General features: G+C 43.2%; 1 protein-coding gene across 1 annotated transcript in view; it reads left to right on the plus strand.

Moving 5' to 3' along the window:
- The window catches only part of LOC124236834 (E3 ubiquitin-protein ligase LNX-like), an 83,097-nt gene extending 67,693 nt beyond the window's left edge, over nt 1-15,404 (plus strand). Inside the window, exons 2-4 of the mRNA XM_046655773.1 lie at nt 8,819-9,305; nt 14,741-14,833; nt 15,200-15,404. Of these exons, the coding sequence (XP_046511729.1) occupies nt 8,914-9,305; nt 14,741-14,833; nt 15,200-15,404 (690 nt within the window). The 5' untranslated portion in view covers nt 8,819-8,913. The remainder of the gene's footprint in view (nt 1-8,818; nt 9,306-14,740; nt 14,834-15,199) is intronic.
- Nucleotides 15,405-15,708: the final 304 nt, after the last annotated feature.

Below are 15,708 nucleotides of genomic sequence, written 5' to 3' on the forward strand. Positions count from 1 at the left end.
GGACTCTTTACCACCACCTGGACTACCTAGGAAGACAACTGGAAGAACCAGAAACAAAAAGAAAAGACAAGGGAGAAACACCAACACTGTCTTTAATTTGGGGGGCTGTCATGTTTTGAGGGCGTGAATGTGATCTATGTTACACTGAAAGGCAGAACAAGGGCCGAAGGTCACAATAACGAGAGGGAAGCATTCAGCTGCTAGAAAACTGATGAGAAACACATCATTGGAGGTGTTTCAAACAGAAGCTGGTAAGTCATCCTTCAGGGATGTTATAAAGAGGATTCCCACACTTGGTGAGAATCTAAGATCCTTTTCCAACTCAAAATCCTGCAACTTCTAAATAAGTAATTTTAAAATCTCAAATACAGATCATTATGTGGGAACAACCAGTGCCAGTGTGTGTATTCCTCTTCCTTGATTGAGGAGTTTGCTCAGGTTCTTCCTCTCACCTGGATTTCTTCCCACTTGTCCAAATCCCATTTATCTTTCACGATCCTCCCTGAGGACCGTCTATTCCATGAACTTTACTTGACTGTTTTGGGCCATGCTAAACTGCTCTCTTGTCCCTTTTCCTCCAGCGTTTTTTCCTGGCCCCTATTTTGGAGGACCATACTCATTGTCATACTCTTGTGTATTCTCTTGCAGTGTTTTAACATTTTTTTCTATGTGTAAGCTCCATTTGCCTAATTAGACTTAAACTCATTGAAGAAGAAATTGAATTCCCTATGGAAACTCCCACAGAATTCAAGACAAATGCCAGGCATGTAATAGGTGATCAATGAATACCTGTAGAATTGAAACACAGTAGAAAAATGGTGAGAATTAAAAAATCTTCCTTCATCTTGTCCTTTCCTCCATAAAACTTGGTTACCTGTTTAAAAACCATCAGCATTTCCAGAATATGTTTTTCAGCCTTGGGTGGAAAAGTGCCAGCTTCTTTTCCATGCTTCTCCTCTGACATCAGCCCTTCCCAGGATCCTATAGCAACTGTTTGCATGAACAGAACCCTTGGTCAATGCAAAATACTCTGCCTTCATTTTTGTTGTTGGCAGAGGGTCTGCGCCATTTCAGCATGTTGATAGATCAAGAACATGGAAGGACATCTTTTCTGAGACAGAGTTCTTACAAACAAACCCAGGTATGAAAAAAATACCATGATACCCCAGGGGAAAGGCAGTAAAATCTTCTGTCAAGAGAGGCAAAGCTCCTCTCTAATGGGCTTGTGAAAGACTGTCCTTGGCTTCTAAAACGTCTATCTAATTAGCTAGCCACTTGGGACTTTTTTCACTTAATCGCTTCCCTTGTTTTTCCCACTTTCTGAATATCTATGTTCTCAGTTGTTGACTCCGGATGTATTACATTGTCTCCTCTTAGTTCAATTCTCCTTTAATTTCCTGACGAAATTTCAACCTCTTTAAAGACCATTTATATATTTTTTTTTCTGTCATTTCTGGTGTTGGCAACACTCTGCAGGCTAGTGTCGTTCACAGGTTTTGTTAAGGAATTGCCTCCTCCCTCTGGAGATCATTGATGTAGATATTAAGCAGCAGTAGAGCTCACCCGGACCATTGCAGCAGCCTGTAAGTCCTGCCCTCTTCTGCTCCCTCTGCTCCTCCTCTGCAATGTACATGGCGCCCCTGCCCCCCCCAGCCCCCACTTCCAACCCAGGCTCTTTGTTCAAAGACAGTTTTTATCCCATGTGTGACTATTTTTATTCAGGTCACTAAGTCACCTAATTCCTTCCTATTACCTATGTATCCGTACACTGAGGATTAGTCCACAGAGCATGTGTTCATCCTCTTATATATTAAAGAACTGATGACACTTTATTAATATCTCCAAGTCTCACATCATTTATCTCAATGACTAGTTTGAAACCAGCTCTGCAACCATTCTGCCCTGCGTAGCTTCATCCAAGTTTTCAAGCGTCATCAACAAGAAGAACCCTCAAGCTCAGTTTCTTGAAGCTAAAAGTTACCTCAGAAATCATCTGGTATAGGGGCTGTTAGTCTTTATATATTTGAGACACACTGTAAAACATTAGGGTTGGTTGAAGGGATTAAAAGATTTTGAACAACATTAAATAAGTCAGCAAAAATTATGACGCAAACACGGCCACAGTAGGGCAGAGCCTCCCGCTGTTTATATAGGCGCAGTCCACACAGCGTCCTTGCTGGAGAGAACTGTTTCTATCACTTGGCTGGGCTCTGACATACTCACAAAACAAAGCTCTTTCAGGAGCCAGTCATTTGGTGATCATTCTTGGGGACCTCGCTTTAGATTAGATTAGATTTAGATTCTTTCCTCTCATTTGAAGCAAATTCTTCCTCTTGCCTCATAACCCCTTCAGCAAACTGCTCACCTGGCATCTCCATCAAGTATAATAACCAGCTGGAGCAACAATGAATTTAGACCTTGGTTAAAATTTAGTGGCACACCTGTGAAGAGTTTGTAATTTCCTGGTTTCACCATTTCACCTGGCAGGGAACCAGGTCAGGTGCAAGGAAAAGATCGAGACCCTCAGAGGTGGTTGGTAGCAGAGCTGGGTCCAAACCGCAGTCCTGACACCTTACTCTCTCTTCTTGGGTTTCTGAAAATAACAGTGACACGGCCATGATTAAGGTGTGGCAAAGGAGGCACTCACCTTTGGGTGCAAAATTTAAGAGGGCGCCAAAAAACTCAGTAATCATGGTGAGTAATAGTTTAATGCATTATTTTAAAAAATCAAAATTAATGCAAAAAAAATCCATGATGAACAAAAGGTTGAAATGTATTTAAATAAAGAGAATCAGTAGCTAAAGTTATGTCAAAATTATTTAAGATTATCACGTAGTCAAAAGAAATTGTCAAACATGGCAATTTTCTCAATTGAAAACAAGATAAATGAAGTGGTAAATTTTGAAAATTGTGTTAATGAACTTGCTTCCTTTACAGCTGGGAAAGTAAAACTAGAAAATTGTTTTTAGTATAAATAAAATATTTAAACTTAAAATGATATTGTAGGTTTTAATATACCTACTTTCATGTTTCCCACATTTTTTCAACTACCTTAATGAGCTGCAAAAAAATTAACCGTTATAAAATACACAAAAACATGTATTTTGGAACACACATTTTCCTTTCTCCTCAAGGCTGCAACACGGCTCGGCACAGCATTAGTGGGATAAATGTCTCTGTTATTTACGAATGTTTTCAGTGGATTTTTCTGAATATGTTTCTCATAGGCTACGTAGGAATTTTCCATAAGCAAGGCTTTCGAGCAGAGGCCCCCCACCCCCATAAGGGGAGAACCCTAGGGGTCCAAGGTGACTAGTGCATCTCCTTGGACACTTTCCTTCTTGGACACTGTTCATCTTTTTTTTGAGTGGGTGGGCAGGAAGGGGTAAGGAGCATCTGGAACTGCGGGACTTCCAATTCATCCCACTGCCCCCTCATCAGCCGCCCTTGGTCTGTCACTATTTTAACTTTTTCACTTATTAGTGAGTTTCAGTGGAAGTTAATCAGTGTTTGTGCTCCAGGTGGGAAAAATTATCTCTGACTTGCCATTTGTCTAAATGGTTTCCGTTGCTCTTTTCTTGTGCTATTTATTTCGTTAGTACGTTTTAGAACAGCAAGATTTATCACAATATAGGAATGCTTACCAACAAATGGGAGAGCCCAAAATTCCCCAAATACCATTCATTCTCGGGGTTGGATTATACACTGCGGATTCTAACACAGAGCTGTTTAGTCATTGAGGACTTCCTTCTGTTTATAGAAATCCACCTAATGCCACTAAATATCTTAGCATTTCCTAAACCGTGTTCATAGCCCCTGTTTTTGTTTTTAAAAGCCCCTACTTTTCTACTTTATCACCCTTGATTTTTTTCTTCCTCTTTGGCCAAGAATTGCTTATAGCTTCCTCCACGCCTCAGGGCAGTGTCTCCTGGCAACCCCCCTCCCCTCCCACCCCACTCCCCAGCCCACCCCCACTCCCGCCCTGCCGTGCCCCCCCCAGCAGGACTGCCATAACAGCAGTGGCAGCTATCGCTACCAAGAAAGCTGATGCAGCCTCTGGCTCTGGGAGCGGTTACTCCCATTTCACTCTGTTCTGGAGTTTAGGGGTTCCTTCTACCCATACGTTGTAGGAGGGACACTGATAAACTGGGGAGCTGGCGGAGGACAGTAGTCGGGCTCATAGAGTCTGGAAACCTGAGGGAAGGCCCGGTGAACCTGAGGCAGCTGAACCTGGGGGAGGACGTGTTCTTTAATTATTTGAAGATAAATTAAAGAACATAAATTAGACATGCTCTAAATAGTTCCTAGGATAATACTGGCACCTATGGAGGGGATGAGTGAGTTGTAGAGAGCCAAATTTTTGCTCAATATATGGACGTTTCCTCCCTAATAGTTACAGCTATCCAAAGGCAGAATGATCTATTTTATAAAGAAATAAAGGCCTGTTTCACTTAAGGCTCCCTTGCAACCCAAACAGTCTATGGCAACAAAGTTTCATCTTTGTCTAGGTTAGAGTACCAACACAGGACACGCTGCCATTTGACTCTAAGGGTGGACTCTTGTTGATGATATGAAGTCCCATTACTATTGTTGCAAAACCGTGACTCACGCAACTATTCAAGAGACGCTTTAGAGTCAAGTCTTGTCCTTTCCGTAGAAGGAAGATGTGAAATTGTTGGTGCAGCAGCCAAATGATATGTTTATCCATCACCTTTCCAGTGTAGTATATGGTTTATTCTAGTGACTTCATCAGATAGCCATTTTCTCTAAAGCCAGTGTGCATTTAAAGGAGAATTAGTGGGACAATAGCCCACCAGGGACCCCATTGTTCTGGTGGGTTATTTCACGCAGAAATTTTTCTACTTCCAAACAGGCTGCATCCCACCCACCCCCCTGAATAAAAGCTCTTGGATTGTTCAGCGCAGGTGACGGTATCCATATGACCTCTACTGACCCTCTTTGTTGTCAGCTGTGGAAGTTCAGAATTTGAAAGTTACACGGAGGAGCTTCTGGTCAGGTTTCGGGTGAGACCATAACCTGGCGGGAAAGGAAGCAGGGATTAAGGAGAGAGATGGCGATTTTTATTCTTCCTGACACTTCTCAGCACTACATTGTGTGGACTACACATATCTCTAAAAGTCACCTCAGGCTTCTATTCTACCCTCAATCAGAGCAGAGGGAGAAAGGAGGGTTCCTAAGCCACAATAGGGTCAGTTGTATCAAGGAAGGGTAAGATTTCCATCCCTGTCCTGATACACACACCCAAGGAGGAAATCACTTCCCTGCTCTTTTTCTCTCCAAACTGCAAAAAAGCCACAAAGCAGCTCTCTTTCCTTAGCTCAGCCACGGTTGGAAGTGCTGACAGCTGACACTTTGAGTAAACCTAAAGGGACTCAAAGCTGACAGGCCCTCTCGCTCACTTTTGCGGGAGAAAATAGTTGACCTTCTAAGACAATGATTTTTGGTAATTTCTTCTCAGTTCACAGCAAGGCACTTATATGTGCAAAGTCAGGATACATCAGACATGTTTATTAGATGCAAACTGGAAATAAGAAATGTCAGGTAAATGATATTTATCATATTTTTTGAAGTCTACCTAGTTCTTTCTTCAGAACCCAGACTGCTTGCTCAGTCAACTCTCTCCTAATCTGTGTCTATTCATGTAGGCTTTATTTAGTCTAAAGCAATGTGAGAAAATATATACAGCAGTGTTTATAGTAATATGTCTTAAGAGTCTGGTTTACTCACATAGGGAAGTGCCAGGGAATTCAAATCGCTCTCAGAAAAAAAAAAAAAAGAGAGAGAAAAGAAAAAAGAATTGGAGCTGGATCTAAAAGCTGCCGTTTTTGCTTGCCCATTCATCCATCCTATCCCAGCCGTTTCAGCAGTCAGGAAAGTCAAAGAATCTTTTTACTCAGAGATCTTGGAAAAACCTCCTTGCAATGGGGCCTAAGGAGATTTTAAACCTTCTAATTTCCTAGGACTTTTGTATTCGGTTAGTTACATTATTGGGATTCTGACTACTCATAATCAAGAGAGATGCTGGAGACAAAGGAGCAACATAGGAGCAGAAACTGGAGTGGCAGCGCCTTGCAGGTTTGTTTCTTTTTTGATGTGACTGGCGTGCCACACTTCAATTTCCTCTTCTTAAGCGAACAAAACAAAAAAACCTGAGGATTTGTGAGAATTAAATAGCATAATATGTACAAGGCCCTAGCGCTGTGCCTGGCACATGGTAAATGCTCAAAAGCTGTTAGCAGGGGTGCTGGCTCTGTGGCCGAGTGGTTAAGTTCATGCGCTTCACTGCAGGCAGCCCGGTGTTTCGTTGGTTCGAATCCTGGGTGCGGACATGGCACTGCTCATCAAGCCATGCTGAGGTGGCCCTCCCCATGCCACAACTAGAAGGACCCACAATGAAGAATACACAACTATGTACTGGGGGACTTTGGGGAGAAAAAGGAAAAAAAATCTTAAAAAAAAGCCGTTAGCAAAGAAAAAAAGGATTTTTCCAAACAGCCAGTCACCCAGAATAAAATACCTCCGCTTTATTAGCACAGAATCCTAGAATTCTGTTTCTGAAAGGGGCTTTATGGTATCTAGTCTAGTGGTTTGCTTTTTTTTTTTTTTTTTTTTTTTTTTTTTTACCTTAAGCCAGGGTTCTTTGAACAGAATATTATAAGGAACCTGATGTGTCAAAGAAAAAAAACTAGAGCCAGGCAAATCTCCACCCGTCCCTCCTTCCTTTCCTAGAAGACCCTGAGGCATCCACAGCTTCCAGAGCAGAGTTTGAAATCCAAAAATCAAGTCCAACTCCACCATTCTACCAGTAAGGGAATGGCCCAGAAATGTGAAGTTGTGTTTTAGTGGTAAGACCAGACCTACAACCTGCCTTCCTACCAGTTTCCAGCACAGCACATGAGAAAGAATTGACAGGACCAAAACACGTGGGAGTATTTGAGAAAACTCTTACAGAGAAACTTTAAAAGATCTAGAGCTTTAGTTCAAAATATGTGAACTTTCTTTTTCCTATGGCAGATGGTAATCTTTTGAGTGGCCCCTTTCCATTTTCATGTCTATTTTTGAACTGTTTTTCATGCCACTGAAAGCATTTCCTGTTCCACTACCTTCTATCAGCCTTGAGGACAAATAGCAGCTGTGTAGGTTTCCATGAAATTGGACTAGAAACAACTTCACCCCCTCTCTACCCTCCACCTTAGCCTTCTGTAGTCTCTTCTGATGCCAAATAAAGTGCTATGATTTCTAAATGTTTTCACATTTGGGGCATTTTACTTCAACCTCTTGACCAGAGTGTTCTTTTAGGCATATTAGCTCAGTATAGAAATGTAAACATGAAGCTGATCCAATGAAAGTTTGAAGTCAATATATTTTCTTTTTGAGATAAGACTATGTTTGTCCAAACAACCTCAGACTTTATTTGGAATAGAAAAAAGATGTAACATGGTTTTGACGGCTGTGCTATTTCCAAATGTGGCTAGTTTCCTGTTGGGCTATTCACACGTCCTTATGTTCTTGTGGAAAGCTTAAGTCTTTCTGTTTACTTTCAGAAAAGAAGAAAGTTGAGTTGGGGGTTGGGAGATGCGGGATTCTTAATCATCACGAGAGTTGACTCAGTCTCCTGGCACATTCCTCTGCCTGCAGTGCTCTCCCGGGCTCCTAATGCTTGTGTTCATGTCCACCTTCCTTGGACTGGACACTCTGTGGGAGCAGGTGTGTGTCCTTCAATGTTCTCTCAAAGGTCTCCACACCCAACTCACTATCCAACTCAGAGTGGGTGCTCGAAAAATATTTATTGACTCATTATCTAAGAGACTTCTGAGATGTTAGGCCTGTTGAAAATGACCTTATTTTGGACTCCTATACCAAAGGAAAATACACAGTGTGATAGTATTCTACTGGCTTAAAATATATAGATAGATAGTTGAATAAAAAAGGGCGATGAGAACAAAGCTGAAAGATTCCTTATATGGACTATAGCTTTCAGTTTCCAGGTCAGACTGGAGACAAAATGAATTCAGTCACACATACTTGTAAAAATAGTAGGTAATATTTATTGAGCTCTTACTATATGCCAGGTGCAAATCTAAGAGCTTCCTGTCTCATATCTCATTTAGTCCTCACCACAGTCCTAATTAGTAGACTTACCATTACCCCCATTTTACAGATATAGAAACAGAGGCTCAAATCATTGATCCACAGTGGTGGTAGGATTTGAACCCAGGCAGTGTGGCTCCAGAGCCCGCTTAACCACTAAATGACTGGCTGAGTGGATGAAATGCATGCAGAAGGAAACAATGCTTTCACCATTGTTTCCTCAACAGCTCTTATTTCTTCTCAGGTGACTTAGGTGAAGACTGATGGTCCTACGTTTTCTGAGTTTTGGAAAAAGTGGGGAAGGTAGATAAGAGAAAGCCATCAGAGCGCTAACTGTTTTTCTTTTTGTCCTGATCTGACAGAATTTTATAAATCACATTTATTTTATTAACAAGTTACAGTTCCTGGGGCATATTTCTCTTAAGTTACTCTGGGCATGTCCCAGAGTTTCCCCAGGGGATTTTTACCACACCTACATGAGGAGGTTAAAGGGAAACATTATTGCCCCTGGGATAGATGGTTAAACTGAGGAATGATGAGGCGAAGTTGCTTGGCCAAGGTTGTGTTAGTCACCAGAGGGCATTCACCCCTGGCCTTCTGAATCACAGCTCGGTTCATGTCCACTGGCAGCACTGCCTCACGGCCCTAACAAGTGGAGTCTTAGCTTCCTGTGAAAACAAAGATGAACCGTCTTGTTCTCTTTTAGGTTTGTGGGTGGCTCCTAGAAGATCTTGATTTGCTCCCAAGGGAATATTATTTTACTGGATTTGTTTCCTGTCAAACTGTGCCCCCTGGTCAACCATGAACCAGCCAGACCCTGCCGATGACGCGGACCCCAGCCCTGCAGCCCTGTGTGTGGTGTGCGGCCAAGCCCACTCCCCTGAGGAAAACCACTTCTACACCTACCCGAAAGATGTGGACGATGACCTCATATGCCACATCTGCCTGCAAGCTTTGCTCGACCCTCTGGACACTCCCTGTGGACATACCTACTGCACACTCTGCCTCACCAACTTCCTGGTGGAAAAGGACTTCTGCCCCGTGGATCGAAAGCCTCTAGTTCTGCAGCACTGCAGGAGGTCCAACATCCTGGTCCACAAGCTCCTCAACAAGCTGCTGGTGACCTGCCCGTTCGTGGAGCACTGCACTGAGGTGGTGCAGCGCTGTGACCTTGAACATCACTTCGAGACCAGGTAGGGCCTCCTCCTTGGCCAACCCTGAGGAGCCCCGCCCTCACAGGGGCAGCTGGAACTCACCTGTTTCCCAAGGGCGGGCTGTCCCCAGTGCCCTGGGTGTTCCACAAAATACCTTTTCCTCTATCTTCTTCTCTGCAACTAATGAAAGGATTCAATCAAAGTACGAAATGTTTTAGGTATTGATGGCCGTGGTTCTGTGTGAGGAAAGAGCACGTGGTAGAGTTGTATTGTGTATGTGTGTGTTTACAGGGTTTTTTTTATGGTGGTAAAATATACATAACATAAAATTTATCATTTTAGCCATTTTTAAGTGTATCTTTCAGTGGCATTAAGTACATTCACATTGTTGTGAAACCATCACCAGAACTTTTTTCATCTTCTAGAACTGAAACTCTGTACCCGTTCAACAGTTACTCCCCATTTCCCCCACCCCTAGCCCCTGACACCCACCATTGTACTTTCTGTCTCTGAGTTTGACTGCTCTAGGAACCTCGTATAAGAGAAGTCATTCACTCTTTGCCCTTTTGTGACTGGCTTATTTCATATGTGCACATTTAAAACGTGAAAGATACTGGAAAGATCTGATGAGCAGCTTCTCTGAGGCCCATGGTCCCCAAAAATATTTCCTGGCGGGCATTGCTTGTCTTTTCACCTATGAAAAAAATATCTCCCAATTTGACCCATGATTATTAGAATTTCCTCTGTATGGGAATTGAGAAATTCGTCCTCCTCCTATTCTTTGAGGAGATGAGGGGTATTTTAAACTAGATTTTAAAAGGAGAAATTTAGAAAACTTTTATCCTTCAAATGACTTATTATACTAAGTTTTCGGTCAAGGTACGTACTTTGGCAGTGGAAGGAAGGTGTGACCGTGTCTGCTGGTGGCCAACATCGCTTGTTCACCTGTCCGACTCTTATTTTGTCCACTTACATTGTCATGTGCTTGGGCATTCCTATGTGGATGGCCTCAGGGGCGGTCCTGCGTCTTGTTCCACATGAGGTACTCTCTTGGAACATTTAAGGTGCTTAACAAAGGGTGAGCAGTAATACCACAATTATGTCGTAAGAGGAAATTTGAAAGCTGGTGTTTATCTTGGTTTCCATCATGACAAGGACAAGAGGCAGGTGCAGGTGTTCTTTCTAAAGGTCACCTACCTCAGGTTGTGAATCTGAGTCTTTGTCTTTGGGGACATGCAGATTCTCTAACATGGAAGGTTGCATCCAAAGCAACGGGCTAGGTGTAATGCTTAGCACGTTTTCCATACTGACTATGTCTGTGAACTCATTTTTCTCTCCAAGATGTTGAGCCAAATGCATCTAACTCGGGTTTGTGGGTTGTCTCTGACCCTCTGTTGTTGTTGGTATTTAGGATGCCCCTCTTCTCCGATTGCCTGGAAGGCAGGGTGGCCAGAGGAGAACGGGGTAAGGGAGTCTATTTGTGACCTTTGCTGAAGCTTTTACCCAGGTAGGAGAGGCGTGGTCTGGAGGAAAGTCACTGAGGGTCAAAGTCAAAGGTGAGATAGATGCTGACAGGGGCTGGTGCAGAGCCAGGACCAAGACTGGGCCACACTGGGTAGGGGAGGTGAGGAGCATGAGGAGCAGAAATGGCTGTGGTAGAGCTCCCTCCACACACCACATCCTCATGTTCCTGCCATGTTGCAATCTATTCATTTGTGTTTGGGAGATGTATTAGTTTCCTATTGCTGCTGTAACAAATGACCACAAACTTACTGGCTTAAAACTATGCAAATGCATTATCTTACAGTTCTGAGGGTTAAAAGTCCACTATAGGTCTCACAAGACTAACATCAAGGTGTTGGGAGGGCTTGTGGCCCATTTCTCCATCTTCACAGCGAGCAGCGTATAATCTGCTAGTATCTTCCCCCTCCCCCGCCTCTGCTTCCATTGTCTCCTTCTGTGCTTCTGATCCTCCTGCCTCCCTCTTGTAAGATGCTTGTGATTACCTTGGATCCACTTAGTGGATCCACCTGGATAACCCAGGATTATTTCCTCATCTCAAGATCCTTAACTTAGTCACGTCTGCAAATCCCTTTTGCCAGGTAAGGTTCTTAGGTTCTGAGGTGGACATCTTTGTGGGAGGGGTAATTATTCTGCCCACCACGGGAGTTTCACAGGGGAGAGGTAAGACAGGAGAGAGAGAAGGAAAGAAGTGGAGATGTTTTCTGGAAAGAAAGTGAAAGCAGCAGTTCCTCCTCATCCTCTCATGAAGAACTCATTTGGAGCCACGAATATCCCCTAAATAGAGGGATAAGATGGCACACGGATCTGAGGGTGAGGCCAGAACAGAAGTAGGGCAGGGGAAGGGCTGGGAAGAGGCCCTTGGGGACTATGGGGTCTCCAGGAGAGAGATGACACAGCGCACCTCACCTGCACGCCACGGGAATTTCATTCACCGGTCCATGCAGGCTGTGTGACCCACACACCTCAAGGAAGCCGGGGATAAAGCCTTGAAGCAGACTCTGCTGATGATGATGTGCACATTTGAAAAACAACAGTGAGGAAAGAACCCAAAATGAATTGAAATCACCTCTCTGAGCTGTGGCCTGAGAGTCCTTCACAGGCACCCATGAGCAGCTCTCTGTGAGGGGGAAAGCTCCCACATAAAGGAGGTATTGGACTTGATCTTGAGCCTCTCCACACTTCAGCTTCCTAAGTAGGTTGAAACCAACATTTCCAAAAATATGTTGTATATGTTAATCATCCAATGCTTAATATACACTTCCTCTCCTCCCCACCCCTGGGCATTTTATTGGCAAGGATTAAGAATTTGGAGCTGTCCAGAGCCTGACTCCAGAGCCCTCTTGGGCCTTGTGCCTGGGCCACCAGACCACCTCTTGCTCCCCTCAGAAGGGATATGAAGATTAAAAAGGTACTACCTCTGGAGTCCCTTGAACTGGGAAAACTAAGAGGTTCCCAGGAGGCGAGTGTTTTCCTTACATTTCTAGATGAGGCCTCCGGGTTGGTGGCTGCTTGTATGGGAGTGTTGTCATACGTTTGTACTAGAAGATAGCTTTGTTTATACGTTTCACATCTCAGCTTCAGCATTTAAAAATGTAATGAGTTAAAAAAATTCTTTGGCTGATGGCACTTTAATGAATATAATCTGGGCAAGCTGAGAGTCTACCTGGTATAGAAAATGTAACCATAATTCTGGTTGAAAACTGCCATGCGACTGACATGGATCCACACACTCCCTTCCAGTGGGTCCTAGAGAGCTAACAGTCCTGTGCTTCATGGGTAACTCCACACTAAGGTTTCTCCACCTGTAAAATGGGAATTTATTTCAGGTGACTCCTTGGATGCAAAGCTCTAGCAGAAGCACATTTAGAATGTTTCCATTATCCATTTAGAAAAGAACGTGTGTTAGAGAAATATTTTGCCCCTCAGCCAAGGTCTCTGTTCATAGCCTGTCCATAGGGTCATGCTAATAATAACAGTAGACCTGAGTAGGGATGCTGCTGTTTTCTCCAGAATTCAGGTCATTTGTAAACATTGTTATCTTACTACTCCAGACCCTGAGCTGAATGTAAATCCTTAAGCAAAATGTTTAGGACCAACTGTGGGTAGGCATGACTGGCTGGACCAGCAAGTACTTGGACAACTGTTTCTGACTTCAGACTAGAAAGCTCTTCTATGGGAGTAAATCTGAGCATGTAACTAATGTTTGGAATCTTCTGGCTAATTCTGTTGACTTCTGCCCTCTTAAATACTTGCAGACTTCCATCACCTTGGTGTACTAGAAAGAATCCTCACAGGAGTGAGGGGCTTGTCGGGTCGAATGGCAGCCTTCCTAACCAAGAGACATTATGAGAAGACATAGCCAGGTGCTACAGAGGGCCAATCCACGCATCTCTGTTGACCATCGCTGAGAGGGTGTGGGGAGGCAAAGCTTTCGCTTCCTTGATCCTGAGTGGGAGTTATCTTAGGCTCAGGATTACATCTTCATTATGTAATATCATCATCTGCATATATAATATTTATTGTGGATCCACAATAGGCCAAGCCCTGAGTGAAAGAAAAATCTATACCAGCCGTGATTTCTGCCTCTGAGGAAATGACCTTCTAAAGGTAAACGAGAGAGGCTGAAATCACACGCACATTGAGTTATTTCATAGGACCAGTGACTTTGCCCTTTAGTTTCTCTCTTATGGAAGATAATAAACATGGGAGATAATAAAGCTGATCCTTCTTAAGTATTGACTAGCATTAAGAAAGAGATCATTGTTCAATGTTTTGAAAACAGCCCCAGGCGAAAATGTGTTGTAATTGGCACACCTGACGGAAGGCTGTCTGGGGTTATTTTCTTGATTAACTTTGCATCCAGTGTCCTGGGAGTTTCTTCTCAAAAGACCTATGCTGGAGCCTCTCTTGACCTTTACTTCTATCGGGGGCCTTTTCTGTAGTATATTCAGGACAGCACAGGCTCAGCCAGCTGTCTACCGTGCTTAGAAGGTTTTACTGCCAGAGCACAGGTCTAGGCGAGTATTACCTTCTGGAAAGGTGGGTAGGTTACAAGTCATGTTGGTCATTTCAGCCTGGCTCAACAGCCCCACTATAACTGTGCTTTGACAGACATCCTTCATGTGACTTTCCAACCCTGAACCCAACTTTTTCCCAGCCCCTCCCTGGCCAAGAGCCTCTTTGTACCTCTCCTGAGCATGGAAGAAATGAGGCAATTTTTCTGCATCACTTTTTGAGAAAACCATTGAGTTTCTATCAGATTATGCTCCAAGCAATTCTTTAAAGAAAGAACATTCTCCTAGGCACTCATTCCCAGAAATCTTTCTTACCTGTTTCCTTTCTTCCTGGACATTTATTATTCATCTGTGTAAGTGTTCAGCCCCTGCCATGGCTCTTGTAAAATGTGAAGTCCTATTTTGCTAGTATGCCTCTGATAGAGAAAGATTGGTCCAAAAAGTTGACTCTTTAACTGAGTTGAATTCTCTTTCATTCAATAAATATTTATGGAGAATCTCCTGTGTTCTAGGCACTTGATGAGGATGCGATAGAGAACAAGACCAGTAGAATGTCTGCTTTCAAGGAGTTCCCTGTTTAGTGGCGAGAAAAGAGAGAGAAAACAGGAGGTGATAGATGATGTCTGAGATGACATCAAGGATAAATAGGACTTACACAGGCAAAGCCCGAGGGCAAGGATTAGGGTTAGTGCTGTTTACTGACAAGGAAGCTACAGAGCAATCCACAAGCATTTAAAGGTGGGATTTTATTCCTAAGGGATTGTATTAGTTAGTATCACATCTAATGGCAGGTAATAGAAAATTCAAGTTACATTGGTTTAACTATGTAAAAGTTTTCTTTTTCTCATTTAACACAAAGTCTGGGGATAGGAAGTCCACATCTAGTATGATGCTGCCATGATGCCATCAGGAATCCGGGCTCTTTCTGCTTTTCAGATTAGCTTTCATCCTCAAGTTTGTCACCTCTTGGTCTCAAGATGGCTCCTCAAACTCCAGCATCATGTCCAAGTTCCAGGTAGAAAGAACCAGGTAGGAAGAACCAGGCAGGAGGCGCAAAATACAATGTGCAAACTGAGACTCCCGCCTTAAAGAGCTTTCTGGGATGCCTCATCCAGTAATTACTGCTTAGACCTCAGTGGTGAGTGTAATGTCACGTGGCCATCCGTCTGCGAGAGAGGCTACGTGCATGACCACCATGGACAAAACCTGGGTTGTGTGCAAAGGAAGAAGAGGAGATTAGATGTTGAATAGGCAGCCAGCAGTTTTTGCAATAGTTACATAAGCTACAACAAAAAACAATACCTTTGTTTTTATATTGCATTCATATCCGTTAATGAATTTTATCCCCTTGAAATGCAAGAAGGTGAAAGGGCAGACATCCTTCTTTTTCCATAGAGACTTGAGAAGCAATGTGATGTGTCCAAGATTATCAGAAATACAGTCCAGCATCCTAGGCATCCTGCAGCCTCTGTTCTACGCCGTGCTGCTCATGAGTTATGAGCTCTCCAGTAGAAAGGAGAAAGGGCCTTGGAGAAAGGGCCTGTTCCAGGCCTTGGAAGCTCCATATTCAGGAAAAGTCTGTAACATGTCTTGTCCCTAATAATGCAGGAGGAAAGAAAGGACAAGATGAGAATAACAAAGGTTTTTGGAGATAGATGCTAAGCTGCCAGCTAGGCTCATTCACTATTATTAAAAGTTATTAATAACTGTATTTACAACAATAGCTAACACTCATTTATAACACTCATTTATAGGCATTATCTCATTCCACCTGCATAACAACACTATAAGTTAAGCACTATTGTTATTGTCTTTCTTTTACAGAGGAGGATATGGAAGTTCAGAGAGGTTAAGCAACATGCCCAGTGTCATGCAGCTAGTATGGAGCAGAGCTAGGGTTCGTC

Source organism: Equus quagga, chromosome 3 (genome assembly GCF_021613505.1).
Source record: "Equus quagga isolate Etosha38 chromosome 3, UCLA_HA_Equagga_1.0, whole genome shotgun sequence".
In the NCBI taxonomy this organism is placed as follows: Eukaryota; Metazoa; Chordata; class Mammalia; order Perissodactyla; family Equidae; genus Equus; species Equus quagga.